Source organism: Larimichthys crocea, chromosome XII (assembly GCF_000972845.2).
Source record: "Larimichthys crocea isolate SSNF chromosome XII, L_crocea_2.0, whole genome shotgun sequence".
Taxonomy (NCBI): Eukaryota; Metazoa; Chordata; class Actinopteri; family Sciaenidae; genus Larimichthys; species Larimichthys crocea.
The window spans coordinates 12204689-12229350 of record NC_040022.1 but is presented as its reverse complement, the minus strand read 5'-3'; the positions used below and the strand labels follow the sequence as shown (position 1 = coordinate 12229350).

Sequence of the window (24662 nt, the reverse complement as noted above, 5' to 3'; positions counted from 1 at the left end):
CATGTTTGTTTAGTAATGCATCTCCATACAACAGAGAGACTTACAGTACAGAGACCTTTAAAAAAGAAATTGAATGAGCAGACCGATACATTCACCTTTAAATCTATAGTTTAGGCATCAGAAATGCTATATCCTACAAATCCCATAATGCAATTCTTTCACTAGATTTTCCACACCTCCAGTCTGTAACAAAGGCTTTTTGTTAGAAATTTATAGCCCTCAAACCCAATCTGACATGACCCCGATGACATCACCGTGCCATCACTATGACATCATCAGCTACTGCAGAGCCACACAAAACATCACACTTGTACTGTTTTCATTGTTTCAAGTCGAATTCAACATGACTAGTACAGTACATGACAGCAGAGTACAGACCAGTACCAGTACATGACGAGTACAACACAGTACAGTACCAGTACATGACAGTACTGCACTGACTCAGCATCTCTTAATGCTGAGCTGACCAGTTTTTCTCGTCCAGCACTTTTCCTTCACCTTGTACTGTGTTAACCTACATATGACAAATAAAACTATATTTTTATTCATGTGTAAAAGTTTTTAATCATGTGACCAAAATGGTCCATGTGTAGACTGAATCAGATCAAGCCCTTGTAGCAATTAGTAATATCATTAGCAGCATGTATGATATAACTTATTCTATAATTTAAAAATCCAACATATTGTTTATACATTATATTTGGTTTAATATAATATTTGGAACATTTGTTGCAACAATAATATGCATTGCACAGTTTGGCAGCGTGGCTCTGCTCACAGGATGCTCTGGAACAAACGGTGCCTCCTTGAATGACAGCCTCCATATAATCTGCCCGGTCACAATCCACCTGCTACTACACTGGACAGAAGCCAAGCCACAGAGAGGTCCCGCAGGAGGCGGGATGAACCCTCAACACAAGGCTGTGCTGTGTCTCTGCTCTCTGTGCTTCTGAGTTAGAGACACCGTGATTCATGTCCTGACCGACGGCCACGTTAAATTACACCCAATAAAACTAAATTCAGGACATCACATCAGAAGTTAGAGCTCCAACAATCTGATCACACCAGCCCTCCAACTCTTCTACTGTAGTATCACATGAGGTCTTATAATTGACAGTCAGCATTACTATGAACAATAACCAACAGCTTCCTCATTATACATGCTTAAAAGACAATGAGGAACAACAAACTACATGAAATGAACACCATGAAGCTGAAACAGGAGCAAACAAACACTCTGATCTGATCAGAGTGTCTCGCTGCTAATCCACACCGGCTGAGTGATGAATTAGCCTGAATCACTCCAGTCAGCTGGATGTCAGACAGGTAACTGGATCAAGATTAGACAAGGACGCTGCGAGACGTGGCACGCCACCGCTGTCCCAAACTGCACATATGACGTTTATTCATTGACGTGACACATGTCAGATTAGAAGATTGACACCACTGTCACACCTCTGAAATAAGTCTGTAGCCGGAGTCTAGTCTGTGATTTGAAACGGTTTTGTGTGCCAAACTGCTGTGTCTACACTTATTTAACAACAACAAGGCAAAGCTAACAGGCTGCTGACTCCATTTACATATTGACTGAAGAGAAGTGGCAGTGGTATCGATGGTCTCATCTATGTATAGATGATGTATGATCATAAATATCAAAATACTGGTTTGCATAATTTTGGAAATTTTGGGATGCAAGTCATGTCGACATTTAATTATGTACTGAGCTAAAACCACTACTCGATTAATGAATTAATCAAATGAGAGGGAGATAACTGGCAACTATTTTGTTGATTAATCCTTTATGGAAGGAACTATATATGGTCACTTCCATGGGCTTTAAAAACAGAACCCCACGTGACTTTCTCCAGCCAATCAGTGAATGTCAGGCTACCTCACAGGTAGCGTTGCTGTGGCCTCCCATGGATCCCACCCTAACCCGAAACCCTAAATAAATAAATCTGTAAGACATAAGTCTGATTGCTAATTTGGAGATAAATGCTCCACATATTTGTTTTTTTACCTTAGGTGGGCGAGTGACCGTATACAGTAACTTCTTTGACTTTGATGTGCAGCCTAAAACTGAAACTTTTCAATGAGTATTTCAATGAGTGCCCTATAAAGGGTTAACCATTTAGGTCATTTTTAGGGTAAAAATGCCAGAGGGTTTAGTTCCAGATTCTCAAATGATGAGATGTTGCTGCTTCTATTTTACAAACTGTATGAGACGATAAGCTGAAAAACTTACAAAGGTTATAGGTTTTTATATACTTTGGAACTTTAGGAAATAGTGCGGTACATGTTTCTCAACTTCTCTTCTATAGAGCTGTTCATGCTGGAGATGATGAGAGGCCAACACCAGTCCAAACCTTCCTGTCACACCAGATCCACAATCACTGCTCCTTTAGGTCAATGGGCTCAGTCAGGATCAGGTGCATCCCTCAACTTTTGACTTGGTTTTTACAACCGCCAGGTGTCTTTGTTCCAAACAAAAGCTCCACTCTGTGATTCTTATCAATTAGCTTTGTGTGTGTGTGTGTGTGTGTGCGTGTGTGTGCATGTGTGTGCGTGTGAACATGCGTGTATTTTCAAGGAAAACAAACACACCCTGCCACATTCCAACTGCTTTTTACAGTGTTACAAAGGTGGCCTTGTGTACAACTCAAACACACGATGCACAGAATGTGAGAGAACCTGGCTACTTCAACAGTTTTCCTGCAGCCTGTGATTAATCATTCATTTCCCTTCAGCGTTACAGCGTTCACGTCCAGAACTTTTTACCAAAAGACGTGCTGTGTAGGCAGGTTGCTAAACACCAGAGGAGGTCTGAACTCTCCTGGCTGACTTTGACTTCATGAAGTAACTCATGATGTCAGAGTAACAATAACCAACCAGTTTTGGAATTGAATAACACCCAACATGTCCGGGCAGCGAGTCTCTGGGTTGGCTTTGTTCCCCGGCAGCAGAACTCTGAAAAGTTACTGGATCAAATCCCAACAAGGATGCATAGTCATAACATCATTTTCTCTTGTTTCATGTTGAATCAATGATATTAGAGTGTAATCCATCCTCCATGTGACAGTAACTATAGGCATAGTCTGACTCTCCTGCTTTTGACTGAACTTGGCAGTCATCGGTGTTCTTGTACTGGTGTCAATTACAGAGACACTCTGTGAAGACCACAATGCTTCTGATCCATGTCTGTTTATTTTATGAGCCTGCCATACCAGCGAGGTTCCGAACAGGAAGTGGCGTGTCTGGTGGTGGGAGTGGACAGGAAGCTGATGCCCACACTCAGGAACATGCTACCGCTACACCCCCTTTGGCTGGAACTCCCTCTATTTGTCCTATATTATTGATTGTATTCTTATTGTCACTGCTGATGTTGTTACTTAATATGAATATAACTGTAAATACGTATTCCATGGTATCATTCATCATCTAAAGGCTGTGATATACAGCTGTGTTTCAGTTCAAATACAGCAGCGCAGGCCGATCCAGTTTACGTAGGAGGCGGTTTTATTCCTAATAATAAGATCATTTATTGTTGTTGAGTCCCGAACAGAACTGGTTCAAGAATCAGAGCTAACGTGGTGAAAAAAGGTTAGTCCTGATCTACACTTAAAATTTGCATGTTACGTACAAAGATGTTGACCTAAGGCAGGCTACATGACACCTGGGTGCTCTAATAAGCCATCTGTAATGGCATCCACCTGTCAATTAAAGCGGCCACACTCTTAATCCTGCATAACTTTAAGCCTTAATATAATGTGAACAGGTGAGTTGTATATAAATTCACCATCAGTACAGTTGTCATGAACGGGGAAATTAGCTACAGAGACCAAAACTGTTTTTTGTACCAGGCTGTAAACATGTTTATTTCTGCTGTGAAGTTGGACATTTGAACATGGGGACTTATGGAGACTGACTCACTTCTGGAGCCAGCCTCAAGTGGAAGTTTGAGGAACTGCAGTTTTTGACACTTTGCATGGGCGTCACTTCACAGTCACGGATTTTGCAACTTAGGGACAACTGGCACTGACAGTACTTGTCTTCAGACTGAAAGTGAAATAAAAATTCTGCACCAGTTATTGTTATATAATTTGCTTAATTCGGTTTTCCTGCTTTTAACTGATACATCACAATACATTACACTGTCTTGTTCTTAATTTGAACATTAATACATTAGTAGGATATCCAGAAAAGGGGCTTCTGTGGTTCCGCTACCTTTTGCTATGCTGCTCTTTTTGTTGTGTTCTTTTGGGGGTGGGCACACTGACAGATCATCAGTTCATACAAACTCTACCTCTAAATATGAATTCTACAAAGCTATTTTGACACTGTGGCACCACCCCTGTACTGAACACACATCCTCAAGGCTAGATCTCATTGTTGGTTGCGGTTAGGTAAGATTACTGCTGCACATTGTTCACTGGGCTGTAGCGTCTAAAGAGATGAGCGAGTGATAGAGAAAGAGCTGTGGGTGGCAGCTAAAGGAAGTGCCTTTAGTTTGCAGAGCTACTTCCAAATAAGTGGCCAGCAAACAGCAAACAGCTGAATCATTATGAGTGAAATACTGAGCAACCAATTCTTACACATTATCGCTGTATCTTTTGTTAAGCCTGTTTTATAGGTTTCATATAGCCTACAATGATCTTTTTGTATGTGTCTGCTGTGCATGTGGCAGCATACAGCAGCATGTGGACTGTATAAGTGACCAGAAAATATCATGTTTGTCCAGTCGTAATGCTTGGTGTGCGTTTGTTTTATGATACTGAACAAAAAATGCTGTTCTGAATTTAAAGCGGGTATTTGCACATTTTAGCACGAACTGTAGCAGTTACCTTAGTAGCAAATAACAGTGCCTCTGGCCACGACTCTACTTTTAGCTGCACTGTGGCTGCAGAGGTCAGTGGTTAAATGTTTTAAAGTCTGAAAAATTTAAAGAATTCCTTTTTGACCTGATGCCTGGCCTGAAATAAAACATGGTCCTCCTCGTGATCCTCTACTGCCTGCACGAATGGACATGATTAAACTGGAAAAGCCGCCTGTGTCCATCCTAGCGACATTAAACTCTGTCTGAACACGCCGCGTTTCAATACCAATACAACACCATCTTATTTCCTGTTGGATAATATATTATCATGTCATACTCTGTGGTATGCCACTCAATTTTCTTTCTTCCACAGAGGAAGTATGCTGTCAGTGTGACAACATCATCGTGGTGTGTTGTGACATGTTTCACAATCCACGGAGAAACTCCACTATAAAAAAAGTGCTGCTTTTTTTTTTTTTTTAAATCAAGATCTATGCTCAGAGACCCATACAGACACCGCACACATACACACACCACACACATATACAAACACACACATGCAGTTTAAGCTAGAGTCAGCAGGAAATCCTGTGGCGAAATCAAAGAGTGAAAATCCCCCTCCACCCTGTGTGTGTGTGATGTTAAAGAAGGAGGAAGTCGCTTGGTCTTTTCTATCGCTTCCTTGCTCTCTTTGAGTTTCCATGGTACACACACACACACACACACACACACACACACACACACACACACTTTATCTTTATCTTTATGAAGGCCTTCACTGTATCCATTCAGCCTTTTCTCACATTTTATGAGTTAATTAGCAGGTAGAAACTGTTCAGAGCTCAAAATATGAATCAAACAACTAAAGGAGTATTTTATAGTCTATCATCATTAAGCCTGCATTCATTGATTTGACTTGGCAGCAGTGAAACAAGCTGTAAACACAAAATACTGTCAATGATGGTAAATAACCCAAAGCACACCTCAATACATCACTTCTAACCCAGTCATACATGGAGTATTCCTACTTTTGGTGCTTTAAGCCTATTTTGATGCTACTCTTGAAGCACTTGTAAAGGATCTGAATATTAGGTACCTGATATTCACCAAGCATTTACTTTTCCTATGACTCTGTTGTTGGTCTCCACCAACTCCTGAGAAAAATATCTTTAGCAGCTACAGCTCTGCTACACTCACAAGCTCTTTGACATTTTGGTGCATGTGCAGGATGTGCAGTGGGTGCATCGGAGCTTTCTCGCTGAAAACAGCTGCCTGCTGCTCCTGCTGTTCGGGTTCATGAGAGCGGTGAACCAAAACAGAAAAGCTGTGGGCTGGAAAACCAAAACAACAAGCTTAAAGATGCTAAAATGGACCAAAGACTTGAGGTAAACTACAGAGATGGATAATGAATATTAGTGGGTTTGTTACACGGAGAGACACTTTATCCAATATATACAAATAAAATACTGATTTAAGATTTGAATAGAATATTATTTTTCTGAATCACAGGTTTCACTTATCACAGGTTTAGAAAAAAGCCAGTGGATCAGTGTAGTTTAAATTGAAGTGACATCCACCTTGGCTGAAAGCCAAAGAGGAAGTACCTCAACAAGTTCCTCTTATGGGCACTCGGTGCTGGCTCCAATAAAACTCAGCACTGACATCAGCTGGGAAACCTACAAATGCAAATTTACTTACTGTAAAGTTCTATTAAGGTCCGACTGAGTGTTGAAAAGTAAAAGTAGTTTTCTCTGACAAAAACTCACCTTGATTGGGCCAGTGCTGAATTGTATCTTCCTATTGGATGGCGGAGGCTCCTCTTCCTCAGGAAGACCTGGGATCTCGTGGCAGCTGGTCTCCGGCTGATACGCTTCCTCATCTTCCTCATCCTCCTCATCGTCTAGTTGGCTACCCCCGGAGTCCTCCTCCCCAAGCCCACTGTATGCACTGATATCTACCAGATCCCCCTCCGAGTAATCGTCCTTCCTCGAGCCGTTCTCATCATTCTCCTCCCCCTCTTCCTCACCTCTCCTCTCATCGGAGTCCGCTTCCTTCTCCTCTGAGGAGGGAGAAGAAGCCGGGGGTTCTTTTTCTCCATTTTCCAGTGAGGCATGAACCTCGGCCTGCACGAGCCTGGCTCCGGCCTCAGACCCTGTGGAGTCATCCTGCTCGTCAGCTTGTGGTCCACGCTCTAGAGCCACTGTACTTGAACCCCTGGCTTCAGTTGCTGTTGGCTGAGCCGCCAACTCCGGTTTTACCTCTGAAGAGGAAGAGGAGGAAGTGACAGCCACTGAGGATGATGAGGAGTGGGAGGAGTTGGAGAGCTGGTCTCCCGACTGTCTGAACCCGTCCGTCTCCTCGCTGGCCGTCACTCCTCCTATACTTCGTTGTAGAGAACCTGTCCCCTCTGGTAGCTCTGCAGCCTTGGTGCTCACAACTCCTGCTGCCACCTCCTTGCAGTCCTCTGGAGGTAACACCTTCACCTGAAAGAAGGACAGATGGACAAATCATCTAATCATGCACTATCCTTTATTTCTACTACAGTTTCCTTTTTTTAAAGTCATGCAAATTCTTCTCACCTTCTTTCCGGTAGCTTCCCCTCTGGCTGGAGGTTTGGGTTTAGGTGCAAGGGCAGGACCTGATCGACGGTGCGGGAGGTAGAGATTGTTTTGCGGTTCAGTTTTCTCGAACACGGCACTAAGCTGGCTCACTGTGGGGCTGACGGCTTCACCAGGCCCGACAGAAGCTGAAGCAGCAGGAAGAGTAGTGGGTGCAAGAGCAGGGGCAGGAATGGGAGCCGAGGCAGGAGTGGGAGCGGGAGCGGGAGCAGGGGGATCGTCCAGCCGGTCCAAAGCCTCAGTGGAACCGTTAAAGCGAGCCACAACATCTAGACGACTGTCTTGGAAGCCCGACGCCCGCTCCTTCTTCAGCAAGATCCGATTGGTGGCAGCCTGCTTCTCCTGGAGGAGACAATAATCAGTCAGTCAGATGGTCTTGAATCAGAATCAGACAGGCAAGTAAGTAAAACAAAGACTCTTGTGACCTGTAGAGTTCGCTGTTCGAAGATCCTCCTGGTCTCCTGGAGCTTGGAGAAGCCCACAGATGAGCTCCCACCCTCCCCGCCTGGTTTAGAGTCAAAACGGTTGACCCTCTCTGAAACTGTGGCGCCAAGCTTGAGCAGGGCGCTGTGGTCGACATTCTCGTTGAGGCTGGATGCCCTCGGCAGGGACAGTTTCACAGCCTGGTCTTTACCTGCCAATGACAGGAAAGTTAATTGGACGGATCAAGGAGATGGGTTTGTTACCGACAAAGATTCCATTTGTGTCTTATTCGCAAGTTTGACCATCGTCTGTAATGTTGTTCTCAGCACATTTTCAGATCTGAAAACACTAAGAGGAATGCCCAGTTACCACAAATCACAAGGTTTGCTAAAATAATTTAAGAAAGGCAAACCTGGGGCGGTCGGTAGCGTAGTGGGTTAAGCGGCCGCCCCAGGTGTGGAGGCCATAGTCCTAGCTGCAGCTGGCCCTGGTTCGAATCCCGCATCGGACGGCTAATTTACTGCGTGTCACTCCCCCTCTCTCTGCTTCCTGTCTATCTTTAGCTCTCCTATCATTAAAGGCATAAAAGGCTTAACATGGTTTAAATGAACTGGCTAAACTGCTGGACTGTTTAATGTCTGACTGCTTTATTTTTTTTGTTCTGTTATCCATTCATTGGACAATATCTTACTTAATACAACCAATGATACTTTACTAACTACTAAATGATACGATACTAACATCCTCACCAGATGATAATTCATGAATAAAAAACGAACCGCGTCGCTTTTGCACTGCACACTAATCATTGTGTTTAGCAAACGTAATATCTTAGCTAACGAGTTTGACAAAAAGTACGCTTTTTAGCCAGAAATGCTAACATTCTGCAGCTTACATTAGAGCATACACACAGTTAAGTTAGTTTCTTATGTTTTTCTTCTTGTTTTTTGTTTTAGAAAAGCTAAAAAATGCACGCACCGTCATGGTTGAACTATTTGGGAATTTAATAAAATGTCAGTTCCGAGCATTGCTCTACCCAACTTACACCTGACTCCAGGTCTAATCAAACAGAGTAACTAAACACCCGTGTGGGTGTGCTGGTCCTTTAAAAGCCTGGACTGAGGAATGACTAACAAGGTTCAAGTTGAGTATTAGGAATCATAATGTGAGTCGTGGGTGGCAAAATCTAGCATATAAAAAATAATTCATCATCATCATCTAGTTCACCTCACACTGTTTACAGACTTTGACAAAAACTTGTGAGGTGAATTACCAATCATTTTGGCTCCATCCTCTTCATCACCAGGAGACTGCATCTGCATGAACATGTTCTTGATGCGGTGAACATTTGATCCATATTTCCGGCCCCTCCCGGTTGGGCGGGGCAGAGGAGCAGGCTTCGAGGCAGGGTCAGTGCCTCCGTTGGCGGCATTGTTGAGGTGGTCAGTGGCCTTCTTGAGGGCTGCCAGCCCCGCCTCGTAGGCATTGCGGTGGGGCGAGGGACTTCTCAGGTTCGAGCTCACGCTTCCTCCGCTGCTGCCACTGGAGGTCCCGTTGCCCCCCGAGGCCGCCGGGGGCTCAGTCTTCATCATGTTTGGTAAATCAGATGCCCCCCGGTAAACAGCAGGTTAGCAGGGACGAGGACGGCAGCATTCTGAAGCTGTTTGATATTCACCTCCTGAATCACACACAGAGACAGACGAATCGATCGTTTATATTTGTGATGAGTCATTTTCTGTGACAGTGATCAATGACAACAGACACAAGACGAGTCACCAAAACCCGAAGCATTGTCTCCAAACCTTTCTGCCATGCAACCAGCAAACCCAGTGCTCTGCATTTTTAATGACATGAAACTGACACAAACAAGTTGATTCTGGCTTTTGAAGCAGGAAACAGGAAAATATTTTATGATTCCAAAGTCAAAAGCAATCCTTTAATTTAACCACAGAAATGATGAGTCCATTAATGGATTAGCTGATCAACAGAATAAAGTTCTCTTTTATATTACTATGGATTTTAGACTGTTAGTTCGACAACAACTAATCAGTCAATCATACACACTATAGAAATGTAGCGATCATGAAAATATTAGTTGTTGCTGCTCCAAAAAAATAGCTCATCAATCTAGATTATATGAGAGGAGAGGAGAGGAGACAGCTGTTTTAGGTCAAAGGTCACAGTGACACAAGATGGAGCTTGAAACAATGACTTTAACTTCAAACCGATGACAGTATAAAGAATTGACAGCGTATACGTGACATCACCCACAGGTTTCCAAAGCGCAGTTTTGAAGCTCAAAATATGTGGCTCTGGCCATCGCCATGTTGGCTGTCCTGCCTCTTCCCCCTCAAGGCTAATCTGATCGACATAGATGTGGATCATCAGTAGGCTTAAACAAGCCATCTGTAATGGCACCTACATGTCAATCAAAGTGTCCAAGCTCTTAATTCTGCATAACTTTAAGCCTTAATATAATGTGAACAGGTGAGTTGTATATAAATTCACCCTCAGTACAGTTGTCATGAACAGGGAAATTAGCTACAGAGACACCAGACTGTAAACATGTTTATTTCTGCTGTGAAGTTTGAATATGGGGACTTATGGAGATTAACATGTTCTGTAGCCCGCCTCAAGTGGACATTGGAGGAAGTTTTTAGCACTTGGCTTCAATTGGCTTCATTTCCCAGCCATGGAGGCTGCTGCTTGGTTCAAACCAATCATGTTGTGTTATCCACAGACCGGAACTCTAAATACAGACAGACTGACTGTAAGTAGATCATCACAAGTCCAAAGAGACCATCATCACATTTTGCCCAACCAACAGACAAAATCCCCAAAGATATTCAATCCACAACTATAAGAAAGAGAGAATCAATTCACATTCAGCTGTGACATGACTGCAGTGAATCTGGTGGTTCTGACAATACTGTAAACAACTTTTGGGCCATTCATGCCTTTATTTTATTTAGAGAGCTGACAGTAGAGAGTTGTGGTTCATGGTCAGTGCCTCAAACGCATGGGCCACCAGGCTGTCCCACTTAACAGGGCACGCCACCGAATGATGATGTCATCAGGGTTATCTTGGTTTTGGTTTCAGACCTTTTTTTTTTTTTTTAAAGCAGAAAGGCTGCATTACAGCCCCAACAAAAGACCCAATTGAGTTTTATAGCATTATAAATTCACAATCCAGGGTAAGGGTTAGACTACTGTGTCAGTTTTGATCATTTTATACAGAAGATCTCTGTCTTTTAAGTGCCCCACCTTTAGTATAGACACTGCTTTCAGTAAGTTTTTATTCCTCAGCTTCTCAAATGTGAATATTTTATGTTTTTTATAGTCTTCTAAGATTGTACATCATCATTGTACATGAGATACGGCTGGGTGTTGTACTGTTGGTTAGATAAAACAAGCTGTTTGAATAGGTTATGTTTGGCTTTAGGCAATTCTAATGGCTTGTTTAACATTTCTGATGTTTTATCTTGATTATTAAGCAAGAAAACAATTAAACAAATAAACTTATATTGAACATATTTGGGAGAAAACCTTGTTGGGTGTGAAGAAATAATAGTATATATGCCAAAAATGACCCAATCTATTGCCAAACATGACATCAAACAGCAAAATAACTGCGTATCTCATAACACCCACGTGGAGCTCCAAGAGGCGTCAAAATAATCCAATTAAAACAGTGACGCATTGTGACCTCACGTGTCATATGTGTCTTTATGTTGCTGCTCTGAATGCCAAACTTACTTTGTGACATAGGCGTGTGAATACAAAGCACTCCCATGGTCCCAGGATATCCAACTTTGATTTCTAGCTCTGCATCTTACCATCTTGCCTAGCTCTGTCCAAAGGCAAATCACCTCTAGCTAACATATTAACAGTATATCTCATTTGTTTATTCTGTCCAAAAAACAAAGTATAAAAACACCAGGAGTTATAATTTTCCATTTCCATTCTCTGTGCTAGCTTTATATTTAGCTTACAGACATAAAACGAATGAGCCTATTTCCTAAAGTGCACCACTGAGATGGTAACTTAAAGGACCAGTGTTTCAGATTCAGTGACAGTGTAATTACTGCAATTGCAACCCCCTTGCATCACTCTCTCTTTCATAAATTAAAGGAGAAATTAGCTGTCTGTAGATATAAAAGGCTCATTATAATGTAACAAATCTTATTTGCACGTCATTATACATGAATATTATATTCAATTTATGTTATGTAAACAGCGCCCCCTAAATCTTACACACTGGACCTTTAAAAAATTGTAATAGTAGATGGTAACTTACTAAAGATTTTGTGTTGCACAATTCTAGTTAGTTTGTCAAAGAATAGCCATCCAGTCTATGCAAATACATAGAAGAACTAGATCATTAGTGTTAGCACCGATAGCCAACACAGCCAAAAAGACAAAAACACTAGCATCGCTTAGTGAGACGCTTCAGTCCCACATCAACAGCTGATCTCAGGCAAGCAGAACACCACAGCCACATCATATTAAAAGAAGAATTCAGCTGTTTACCACTTTAAAGGTAAAAAGAAATAGAAATGGGTTTTTTTGCAAATCAGACGATTACTTAATCAAGTGTGGACTGAGGCGGACACACTGCATTGGAAACTGTGGGATTCTGTGTGAACATTCACAGCTGAGGTGTGAAGATTCATACTGACTGTTTAAGTTACATTGTCACAATGATACAGCGTGTACTTCCCTCAATACAAAATAAGCACAACGTGCAGTAGTTTGATAGTGAACAGCCTCGCCTTGTAATTTGTTTCTTTGAGTCGAAACATGCCAAATACTAAAGTCACATTTTCCACCATGGTGTAGACCAAAGAGACCCAAATAAGGGTGTCCTGCAACAGCTTTGTGTGACGTCATGATTAATTGATGCTGTGTGTAGTTGGTTCTCATCAAGTCTTTAAAAGATTTAACCCTAAACAACCTGGAACAGAACAGAAAATGCCCAAAGTTTTAAAGATCTGATCTGTGCTTGTATCGGATGGAAGGTCACGGCATCCGTGGGGAAAATTTAGCAATGACGTAAAATACAAGGTCACAGCCTTCAATGCAGCATGCAGCACCATCACACATAAACTCTGGCTCAGTTTTGTTTTCATTATCAAATAATCTGACAGTTACATTATAAATGAACTGATAAACTTGGTCTATAAATGTTAAAAAATAGTACACAAGGCTTAGAGTCTACAGTTGGTTCCTTATTTTCTGACAGTTTGACCAAACATTTCAACTCTGACTTAAACTGTGGCTGAGAAATTCACCTAAAAAGCAAAAAGACATTTCTAGATCAGTGTTTAGTTAGTTTGTTCTGGGCTACTGTAGAAAAATATCTATTTAAATTGATAGAGAAAGAATGTTTTCCTTGCTACTGTCTCCAAGTTCCTGCTCATAGTGGGAATTGTTAAGTCTCTGTAAATAATATTTTAAAGAGTACGGTCTAGACCTGCTCTGTATGGAAAGAGTCACAAGATAAGTTTTGTTATGATTTGGTGCTATAGAAATAAAATTGGAGTAATTAGCAATTAGACTGACAGTCTAACAGAATATTTAGAAACTGAAATATAAACAAGACAGGTAGATCATATTTAGAGTTTTATATACTGGTAGTCACACTCTTCACTGGAGCAGATTCTTCTCACATTGTGTTGTGAAACGTTTTAACGTCGTATTATCATGTATCAGGTTTTTATCGTGAACCCTCCACATAATATTTAAATGTGTATGTTGAGTGTCTTTAGACAATTCTGAATATTGCTCCACAAACCTGCTGCTCATGAACAACAGATGTGACTGATCTTCCTCTTCCTCATTACAGAATCTACATCATGAGGATCATGTGATGATGATCATGATGATGTTCAGTGTTTTACTTTCTTTTGGTGATGTGACAGTGCATGTCAACATAATATTTTGTGTGTCTGTGATATGTATCATCTTCCCCTGAAGGTTTGTCCCCACTCAGTCATCACAGTGGCTCTTAGTGCAAACACATTGCAACAATATGCTGCGACATGCATGTGAACCAAAGGAGGAGAAAACATGTTGGATCACGTTGTTGCTGTTTGTGTGGCGGTTTACATCCATCTCCATGGCAACGCTCCCAAACTGATGTTGACTGGGATGTTGTGTTCTGATGGAATGAAACTCTTCAGGGAGGTGGAACTAAAGTTCTACTTAAAACTACACTGACTCCAGATGGCACAGCTGACTACGATATTACAGACACACACACACACACACACACACACACACACACACAAAGGCAACCACAGTATGTCTTGTGACACTGTCTTTCCAAATAGTAGATTCTCACACACTGATCATGTGAAAGCAAATCCAATGTAAAGCAAATAACCTTTACAGACGCCTCTGGCCACACACACACACACACACACACACACACACACACACAAAGGGCTAATACTGCTCCTGGCCTTTTTCCTGTCATTGTTAAGAGCAATCTGATGGCTCCTGGTCACGCCTGACAAAATCTCACTCCGTTCTCCATAACTCCATCTCAGCATGTCCGTCTCTTCTTCGTTGGTGTTCCTACCAGTTAAGCTCAATACAGTGAGAGCATCAACCCAGATTTCATTTTACACTACCCCATCCTTCCAAGAACAACATCTGTCTCCTGCTACCCCTAATCCTTTGTGTGTCGAGCTTGCTTCCTGTCATTCTGTTCTCGGTCCTGACTGTGCTTTGGTTGTCCTGTTCGAGGACGTTTTTAAAGGACCTCTGTGCCATTATTTGGCATCACTCTTATCAGGCAAAAAAACAAAAAAACAACAACTCTTACATAAACTAATCTGACTCATCTCAGCACGTGCAAAAACAGACCTCTGCTTCATTAAAAGAACGCTGCGTGTTGTGAGCGTCCCTCACATCGATTTGTCACTATAATCTGACTTTTCTATATGTAACTAGATTCTGATGGATCGAGTTTACACAGAGCCAGCATCCTCCCACACACACACACACACACACACACACACACACACACACACAGGTCAATACAATCTAAAATAAAAACATCACAGCTCGACTGCTGGCTGCCTGCAACAATCATCTTCAGCATATGCAGCTAAATGACTACTGAGTTATGAATTTCTCCCTGGGGATAAATAATACATCTATCTATCTATCTATCTATCTATCTATCTATCTATCTATCTATCTATCTATCTATCTATCTGCCTGATCTATCTATCTCTGAGCCTCTCCCTTCACTAAATACAGACTCCAGCACACACAGCACAGCCTGTGTTTTTCTAAATGACATGTGTCAAGTGTTTGGGCGGTTAGTGTGGCAAAAGATGACCTTGTCTCATGTGTGTGTGTGTGTGTGTGTGTGTGTGTGTGTGTGTGTGCGCATTCAATGTGATCAACACAGTCTGAGACACAAACAAGACTCTGAAGCCACGGCTGGAGATGCTGCTGCTTCCTCCTCTGATGGTGATAATATGCAGCCCGTTCAGACGCGAGTAATAAGTCAGTAAGTCTCCACGCCTGCACAGCATCTCTGTATCCCTGCGTGTCTATGTGCGTCACGCACACAGCGTTCAACAGAAGGCACATTATGGCACCACTAACAATGGCTCCATCTATTCACGCAACAATCCCAGCATCTGTAGAGGAGACTCCCAGGCCTGGCCTAGTGCAACGGTTCACTCTGGCAGACAACACACTGCGTGCTCCTGCTGTCGCTGCTGGCTAGAGAGAGGCTTTGTTGGCATGCCCGTCATATGCTGCTAGCTCCGGACTCCCATTGGAAAAACGCAGATTTTATTGTGCTGTTGCATTTTGAGCATATTAAACATCTCCAAGTGAAATTTAACAGCTGTTCAGAATCACTACGAGCCACTCTTGAATTCGGCGTGTGTGTGACACACAGTGCAGCCTTTACTACAGTGGAAAGGTCAGCTATTATTTGTGTTCCGCTTGTTCATCTTCTGTGTTCCTCCCGTCAAAATACACAGAGCGGAAGGCGACGTGCGCTGTGCTCGCGCGTTAAAACTGGATTTTAATTAGCATGTAACAGATTTTATAAAGCACATGAAAGCCGAAATGACCAGAGGACCTCAAAGTATCCAAACAAATATCACTTCACATCATTAGAAGTGTCTGCTTCAGAATATAAGCACGGACATTAAAAACAGAAACATTTCTAAGGGAGTTCGGCGTGACGTTATTTTTTGGAGAAGAGAGAACACTGGCTGTGCCATTCCGGATGTGTGTGTTTTCTCTGCCTTCATTTATCACGTCGTTAAGATCCAGCACATGCAGACATAAAGAGTGAGCAGGTATAACGCGTTTATAACGTGTCACCGGCTGGTTTAAGACCCGGAGACGGGCGGACGGCAGGCCCTGCTGGGTGTCTGTCTGCTGCGCTGCGCTGCTGCGTCGCTTCCTTCCTGCAGCCTCTCCTCTTTGCACAAGACAAACGGCGCCTTTTGATCGAGGGTTCAACCGAGATACCGAGACCTGGCTGAGACCGAGCGCTCGCCGCCGCCTCGCTCCGGTAACCGTACCTTCTATTCCAGCGCGTGGGAAACAGCCCGTTAGGATCCGGAGTGGAGACGGTCCATTGTCCTCCTGCTGCTGCTGCTGCTGCTGCTGATTCCTCCTGCGAGCAAACAGACTGAGCGCCTGCCTCCCTCTGCTCCTCCCCTCTCCTCCCCCTCCCATCATTTTCCTCTCTCTCTCTCTCTCTCTCTCTCTCTCTCTCTCTCTCCTGCGTCCTTTCTCTCACCCCTTCATCTCTTCCTCCTTTATACCATTTCCCTCCCTTCTCTTTGTCCTCCCCCACCCCACCCCTCTTTCCCATCAGGTGTATTAGAAGTTGTTCTCCCCTCAGTGGAGATGCAGTTCATAGTCACTGTAACATTTTAGCTCATTGATTGATTCACTGACAGGCTTCATGGTGTCCCTTGCTGTCATTGAGCATTGTGAACAGTCAGCTGTCCTCACTGACTCACTGTTTGAACTGACTGTCTGTTTTGGTGGTTGGATGGCTGGCTGACTTTTGAGTTGACCACTCAGGTGCAGGGAGCAGTGCTCAACAGAGTTGAGTCAGTCTTAGTCTAGTTGTGTCGTTCAGAGGTTGAGTTGACATACATTAAAGATCACTATTCAGCTACAGTAGTTAGGGTTAAGGTCAGGCAGCCTGGAAAATATTAAGAATGTATCTTCCAAGTGAAGTCACAAAAACCCTCAAACACTGATGAAACTGGCTCTACCCCAGGAAAGGAAGACCAAGAGTGAGCTCTGCTGCAGAGAAGGAGTTCATCACAGTTAGAAGTTAACAGCAGCTCAGATTGGAGCCCACATAAATGCTTCACAGAGTTCATCAACATCAACTGTTCAGAGGAGAGTGTGTAAATCAGACCAGCAAGAAGAAGAGAAGTGATTGAGCAGGAAACACAAGGAATAGACATCAGACCAGTGGAAGTCTGTACTTCTGTACGTCAATCTCACTTAAAGGTCCAGTGTGTAGGATTTAGTTGCATCTAGTGATGTAATCGCTGCATTGCAGTCTCCTCACATCACCCTCACCTTCCTGGTGTAAAGAGAAACAACACTTTAAAGACCCTGACTAGAGTCAGTGTTTAGTTTGTCTGTTCTGGGCTACTGTAGAAACAGTGTTTCAATATGGTGGTCTTCATGAAAGAGGACCCGCTCCCACCGTAGATGGAGGAGAATTTTTAAGTAACAAAAATAAAAAATATTCTTATTTTCAGGTGATTATACATGCATGAAATCATTGTTATGAATATTATATTCCATGTCTGCTTTATTCTGAAAATAAAGTTCCCAAATCTTACAGAGTGCACCTTCAAATTTTGAATGAATAACCAACAGTGTCGCAGCAAAGCACCCTCACACCATCACGCCTTCTCTGCCATGCTTCACGATGGGAACCACACATGTAGATACCATCCGTTCACCTTCTTTGTGTCGCTCAAGGTTGTTGGACCCAATCAAATCGAGTTGCCCTGTGATAAGCTGGCAACTTGTCCAGGTTGTACGCCAACTCTTGCCCAAAGTCAGCCCCCCCATGACCCTCATGAGGAAAAGGTTACAAATAAATAATGGATGGACTTCTCTCCCCATCTGATGCTGACTCAAGTGACATCACTTGAGTCATTTATCAGACTTCATACAGCTAAAAATGTTTTTTCAACCCTGTCTGATAATGATTTGCACACAGGACAGTTTAACATAACATAACATAACTCTATATAATAATAATAATAATAATAATAATAATAATAATAATAATAATAATATAATAAAAACTATCCTGAATTGAATATTAAAAATGACAAATCGAAAACGAAAAGTAGTCGGGACCGACTGCTGTAAGCTGAAAATGAAAAGCAAAGAAGTCAAAGTGTTTAACCCCTTCTTTACCGTGCACTCACATTCATGCTAATCTGCTTTCATTCAGAGCCTCTGCAGCTACCTTAACATTCAACTAACACCTGCTATCATTAGCCTTTTTGTTGCTCTTGCTTTTCCTCTCACAGTAACACGATTTATTTGTAAAGATAAATTCTGGGATTTCAGTGAAAACAGACCACATCCAAAATCATTGTCTCATGATGACTTTAAAAAAAATTGCAGCACAAGCAAAGATATTATTCCTCTCTCTCTCTCTCTCTCTCTCTCTCTCTCTCTCTCTCTCTCTCTCTCTCTCTCTCTGTGTGTGTGTGTGTGTGTGTGTGTGTGTGTGTGTGTGTGTGTGTGTGTGTTTTTATTGGTAATCACTGTGTGAGTGTTCACTGTCCTCCAGTGGTCACAGAGAGGACCTGCAACACTAAGTGAACTTTATGGTGAATGCATTCTGCTGATGTCAGACGTTTCTTTTCCTAAATGCTAACATTTATAATAACTAATAATAGCTGTTTGACCCTATGCAAGACACTATTTGGGGACCCCAATTTAGACAAACTCTGAGGCAGAGATACCTAACCTTTTCAGATAATCTGTGATGATGTAACAGAGAAAAAAAGGTTGCATTAATAAACGCAGCAGATATAACATATAAACTCTCTGCACCAATCCCAAACAGTAAAAAAACTAATAACTAATACCTAACTTACTTAAATAAATATAAATGTGATAGACCAGCATCCATATTAATGTGCAAACAAAAAAAAACAAGTAAGTAAAAGAACAATTTTGGATCTGTTTCTGTGATTGTGATATGTATAAGCACAAGTCTGACATTTGAGGCCACTGCACAAGATCAACAGATTATTATTATTTTGATGCCATGATACAATTGTTAATGCTGCCTACCTTTATTCATCCCGTCATATCTGTCGGCAGACGTCACTCACTGCGTGCCAGCCCAAAGATGATTTTGACTTGATTACCCCACAAACAGTCACAGCCTCCCTGTCAGAGCAGCTTAGTTTAAAACAACTACAAATAAAGACACGTACTTTTACTTTTACCCAAAATATATTGAGGCTGAACTTGCAGTTTGGGGGGCCCCCGGTGGCTGCGGGGCCCTGTGCATTCGCATATTCCAAGTCAAATGATCCTCCGTAGTGTAAATGATGGATGAGTGTGACCTCTGAGTGAGCATCAAAGTGTAGTAGACACATGTGGTCAGAGGAGGGCAGCAGCTTGAAGTTTATCTGTGGTGCTGATGAGAAGTCATCAAACACATGACACTGAATTTGAGGGGAAGCAAAACACACTACACATATGATCACAGTGATGCAACAAGGTGCCACACATGTCCATTAGACCATCGTCTGGTCAATGGGTCCAGTTCAGTCAGATCCAGTCTCTAAGGACTGCATGCATCCACTAAGTGGGATTTGGACTCATGTGGCCCGTTAAATCTCATGTTGGTACTACAGTATGAGAACCAGTGAACTCCTTGTAAACTAAAGACTCTGGACTTTTGCTCCAGAGATCACAAGATCTCAAGATCACTGAATAAAACAGAGATCTCTATTCTTTTTGTAACTAATACATCTTCAGAGTATTTTGCTTTCTTCTCAGCATGTTCTTGCAAATGAATTTTCTCTGTTACCATCAGGATGGTCTTTACCTGATTCCCTCTGCATTTGATGCTCAGTAGTTTCGTTTTTTTTTTTTTTATCTGTTGGTTGTGCTGGTGTATTTATCATATTATTTATAGATTCTTCCACATGTAGCTCCCTTGTATCATTTACTTGTTTGTGTGTACAGTGTGTTACTGTCTGATTTGGGTTCTTTTGGTTCTCTCAAAGTGTGTCGAGGGCTGAAATGTGTCATCATTTCTTTGAGCTCTGTTAGAAAGAGAAATCTTTCCATAGCTACAGAGATACTAAGCTTGCTTTGCCAGGGCCCACCTTTGCAAAATCACAAGAGACCAGGGACCAGTTAATAAATAAACGTTGATAATATTAATCAACTGAAAATGAATGCACATTAGGATAGCTGAACACAGAATAAGACAACTTCAAAGTCATAATCTTGTCTTGTTAGCAGGCGGAATGCTGCACTGAAGTTACACTGTGGTTTAGGACTCCCATATTTAAAATGTAACTGCACCGCTAGAAGACTCCTCTGTCCTGGATGCATCCTACACACTTCCTCCTTCTTGGGAATTTACTAGAACACATTTACTTCTTTTCTGAGGAGGACAGTCTGCTTTTTAAACAAGAAGAACAAAAGGAGACAAAGACATTCACTGTGCAAGAGATGAATTTTAATGATATACAGATTTTAAAGAAATATTTCAGCTGATAGGCGTTTCAAGAAAGTGTAATTAAATCTAAAGTGCAAATGCTGCAGTTAGGAAGAGAAAGTTATTCTTCGTCAAAGCCCTGTATCCCAGTGTGAAGAGTAACTCGAAGACAGGCTGGTGGATGGTGGATCACACCCAGCCTACCTCTGAAAAGCTTGTTTGGCAGCTCGACTTTGAGGGTGTAAAAGCTGTAGTGGAAGGAAAAGACGAGGAGGAGTCACAGTTAATAATGCCAGACTAGCTGGAAACACCCGGGAAAGTGTATGGCCCATGCTTTGTCCAGTGAACCATAGCAAGACTGGACAATGGGATAAACCTTCCCAACCTAAAATGTCTTATCTTCTATTTTTGAATGAACACATTAACAATTGGGCAATTTTGGGCACCATGATGAATAAAAGGTGTCACTTCAATCATTTGTGTGTGAGCTGTGTAACCGCTCCTTATCTTCACCCTCTGATAGCTCAAAATGCCAACTACATAGCGATTAGGACATAAGCTTAGACGGCAGATTTCGAATACATGCTAAACTATAGTTGGTACACAATACAAGCTTTTAGAACAGTCTCCCTCAAAGTGAAGCTGGCTGCTTTGCTCTCACTCTTTAACACATCTCAGGCTGCAGTTTTGCCGCACGGCAGCGGAGGACTTTGAGGAAGCTGTCAATCTTGTGGGAGTCCCGGCGGAAGCAGGACAACAGGAAATGGAAGTTGGTCAGTTTGGAAATCCTATCCTGGCCGATGTCATTGCCACCACTGTAGGGCAGTGAGGAGATGGTCTGAGCCGCCGGACCCATCTGAGAGAGAAACAAAGCAAGGAAGTAAAGACGTTTGCGAAAAGCAACTCAAAATTTCTTCATATGGATTTATCATTGTCACACTTGCACACCTTGCCAGATAAGATGTTCAGGCCGTCTCCCAGGCTCTTGGAGTGCTCCTGCAGCTCCTTGATCTTGTTGGATATGCTGTTTTGGGCTGGGTGAGGCAGGGTCTTAACAGAAGTGGACAGGACTTCCAGGGGGTCAGACCAGGCTTGGAGGAGTGAGCGAGCCAATGACATCAGGTCTGACTCCTGCAGAAGAAGACAAAAGGATAATATTAAGACAATACAATACACTGAAGAGATCAAAAGCATGATTTTCACTAAACCAGTCTGTGCAGATATTAGTGGGACAACCACCTGTGTCTTCCAAAGATCTTCTAATTCACGTGTTGGCCTGCAGAGGTCAGTAAATGTTACAAATCTCTTCAAGTTAAAGTCAGTGTAAAGTCAGAATAAATGTGTGTTCTGAGTTTGTCAGACTAAAGAAAAAAGTGTTATTAACCACCCAGCCAAAATTGATGATTAAAAATATCAACAAGTTTATGAAATGAGGTGTTAAAATCAGGTAAAAATGAATTCTCAGCTCCAGGACTGTGGGGGCGTGTCCTCTGAATGCGCGGAAGATACACCCACTCGTGGGAGCAGTCGAGCAGCCTGACAGACTTAAAACGTGTCAGATGAGTTCAGAAAATGACATGACTAACTTTGAAACACTCTGAGTGAGATGAATTCATCTCTTTCTCTCTGTTAGGGGTGCAGGGGTATGCTCAGGGTGGTCTCAGCGTGTCATCGAGCCACCCTTTAAGGACCGCCCACAAAATCCTGGACTGAAAAACAGTTTGAACCTCTAACTCCACATTTCAGTAATATATCGTTCAAAGTCTTTTCATGTGTTTTCAGCAACATGTATTCTGAAAGAAATCTTGGAATAACCTTACATGTATGTCACGCTCTCTTGCTCGCTAATTTCAGTCATATCCATCAACGCTACTTCATATACATGTTGTCATGGTGAAATCAGGTACATTCATGTCAGACTTGTTCAACTGCAGCAGGTTCTCTCAAAATGAATTGTGGCTTGCTTCGATCAGAACTTTTATAACATTCAATTACTTAGTTATTTGGGTGAAAGCTGAGGTAGCCCATTTATTGCATTTTTGTCTGTACTCATGCCTGATACCACAATGATGAAGTAAATATAATAATCATCAGTGAAACAAATGGAAGCAGAGTAGAAAGGAGGAATAAGGAGGAGCAGTGACTCACTGATACTTGCAGGGCTTGCTCCTTGTCATTGGGTGTCTGCAGAGAGGAGGTGTGGCACATTGAGGGGCGGGGCATAATCATCCGGCCTATAGGAGGGAAATGAGAGTCCTGGGGGAGGGACAGGGGATGATTAGAAGAAGAGATACTTTTATATTGTACTGTACAATGAACTGTTTACCTAGCAAATAAATGTTCCACTAGGACAGGAACATTTGGCAAATTGGAAGTTTTAGATGCTGAAAAACTCCTGGTATGACCTTTTATGGTCATGAACTTTTGAGAGCTAAACTGAATCTCACATCTCTTCTGTTGCTTTAACATTTATGTTTGGGAGGACTCAAACACTATTAGAGGTACTGACCAGGTCTTGAGTCAGCATTGTGCTGAGGGAGTGCAGCGTGTCAGAGCGCTGAGATGCCCGGTCGAGCAGGTCGCTGATGGGAACGGCACCGCATGCCGCCACCGCATACAACACTGTGGAGCACGGAGACATGACAGAGGCAATAGAGCTGTCACAAATGTCACATACAGCGTGTCAGAGTTTATGAATCAGCAGCAGTGAACTAAAGTTGTCTGTGGTTCAGCAGGTTCAGTGATCATTTGATGAAATATTTTCTTCCATATGACCAGAGGTCAGCCTACAACCAGCAGCTGTAGCTGATATCCATGTATTATATCTTAGTATCTTTTACCTCTCCACAATATTATATAAGGTTCTATCAGTCTTTTAAAGTTTTAATTGATATTCTTTAACAACAAATGTTATTATGAAAGGATTTGCACTACTCTGCTAATGCTGTGATCTTCATTCAGTGTCTACAGCCTCAGTAACTGTATATAGTTTTTATCTACATTTAGGTCTTTTTCTTATTTTTACTTTTATATAGTTTTCTATTTGTAAAGAGCTTAGGTCACAGGCGTGTTTAATTTCTTCTTTGCACATGTCAAATTACTCTGCACATATTTAACTTCTTTCCACAGGTTTCATTCAAATGCAGATTCAGCTCATGGGTTTAACTTCAATGCATGTTTATTGTAGTATGGGCTAATCTTAATGCATGCTCACTGTGTGTTTACTGTGTCTCGTGCTGCTACTAGATGCTTGAATTTCCCTCGGGATCAATAAAGTATCTGTCATTAAAAAACTGTGATCAATATACAGCAAGAACTGTCAGACAAACTGTGTAACTCTGTTTCTAAATCATCTCAAACAAATCTTATATGTACAATTTATTGTTACTCATCAGCTGACACATGACGCACATAATATATAGATCCTCTCACCTGTCATGAAGAGTTGGTTTCCATTGATTTTTCTCTGAGCCATCTCTCTTTTTTTCTCTTGGTCAGCCTTTGTGTCTTCTCCTCCTCGCTGTTTCTTCCTCTTCCTCCGTGTTGACTCCATTTTATAGTTCCTCAGCTTCATTTGGTTCGTTTGGTTATGCAGCAGCTCGACAGTACGTGCTGATTGTTTGGAACTTGTTTGGTCCAGTTCATAATGAGAAACATGGTGAAGGAGAGGTGAATGGATGCAACAGGTTGGTGATGATGGTGTGTCTGTGTGTGTGTGTGTGGGTGGGTGTGGAAAAAGATCTTAATTAGATGGATGAATAAAAACACTGATGTTTCCACAGTACGTTGTAATAATAATCATTTGATGCTTAAATTACTGATGAACATGTCATCACCTCATCTGATCTTCTCATTTACTGTCAGGGATGAAAAAAGTAACAGAGTAGAAATACTCTATTACAAGCAAAAGTCCTGCATTTAAATACATTTACTGTTTTACTCAAGTGAAACTATAAGTACCAAAAGTAAAAGTACTCTTTATGTGAACAATCTGTTAATCACATTATTGGATCATTGATACGCATGTGTGTTATATACTACATAATATTATATACTACTGGGCAAAGTAGAAGAGAACTTTAGGACA

The 24662-nt window shown here is 42.0% G+C and overlaps 2 protein-coding genes across 2 annotated transcripts in view; both read right to left on the bottom strand.

Moving 5' to 3' along the window:
- Positions 1–16560, bottom strand: part of LOC104919487 (neurabin-2) — a 30381-nt gene extending 13821 nt beyond the window's left edge. Inside the window, exons 1-5 of the mRNA XM_019272863.2 lie at positions 16416–16560; positions 9128–9532; positions 7857–8065; positions 7393–7773; positions 6580–7296 (exon numbers count right to left, since the gene is read on the bottom strand). Of these exons, the coding sequence (XP_019128408.2) occupies positions 6580–7296; positions 7393–7773; positions 7857–8065; positions 9128–9446 (1626 nt within the window). The 5' untranslated portion in view covers positions 9447–9532; positions 16416–16560. The remainder of the gene's footprint in view (positions 1–6579; positions 7297–7392; positions 7774–7856; positions 8066–9127; positions 9533–16415) is intronic.
- Positions 16561–20589: 4029 nt separating this feature from the next.
- On the bottom strand, positions 20590–24077 carry prl (prolactin). The gene is made up of 5 exons (XM_019272893.1): positions 24008–24077; positions 23085–23197; positions 22724–22831; positions 21524–21706; positions 20590–21431 (listed from the first exon to the last, which is right to left on the bottom strand). The coding sequence occupies exons 1-5, from the start codon at positions 24048–24050 to the stop codon at positions 21240–21242; spliced, it is 639 nt and encodes a 212-aa protein (XP_019128438.1). The 5' UTR covers positions 24051–24077; the 3' UTR covers positions 20590–21239.
- Positions 24078–24662: the final 585 nt, after the last annotated feature.

What these genes read in the sequence shown, in the direction of transcription:
- prl (XM_019272893.1), bottom strand. Translation starts at nt 24,050, where the DNA reads ATGGCTCAGAGAAAAATCAATGGAAACCAACTCTTCATGACAG. An exon ending in AAACCAACTCTTCATGACAG is followed by an intron (nt 23,198 to 24,007) that starts GTGAGAGGATCT and finishes CGTGCTCCACAG; the next exon opens with TGTTGTATGCGGTGGCGGCA. An exon ending in TGAACATCTTATCTGGCAAG is followed by an intron (nt 21,432 to 21,523) that starts GTGTGCAAGTGT and finishes TTTCTCTCTCAG; the next exon opens with ATGGGTCCGGCGGCTCAGAC.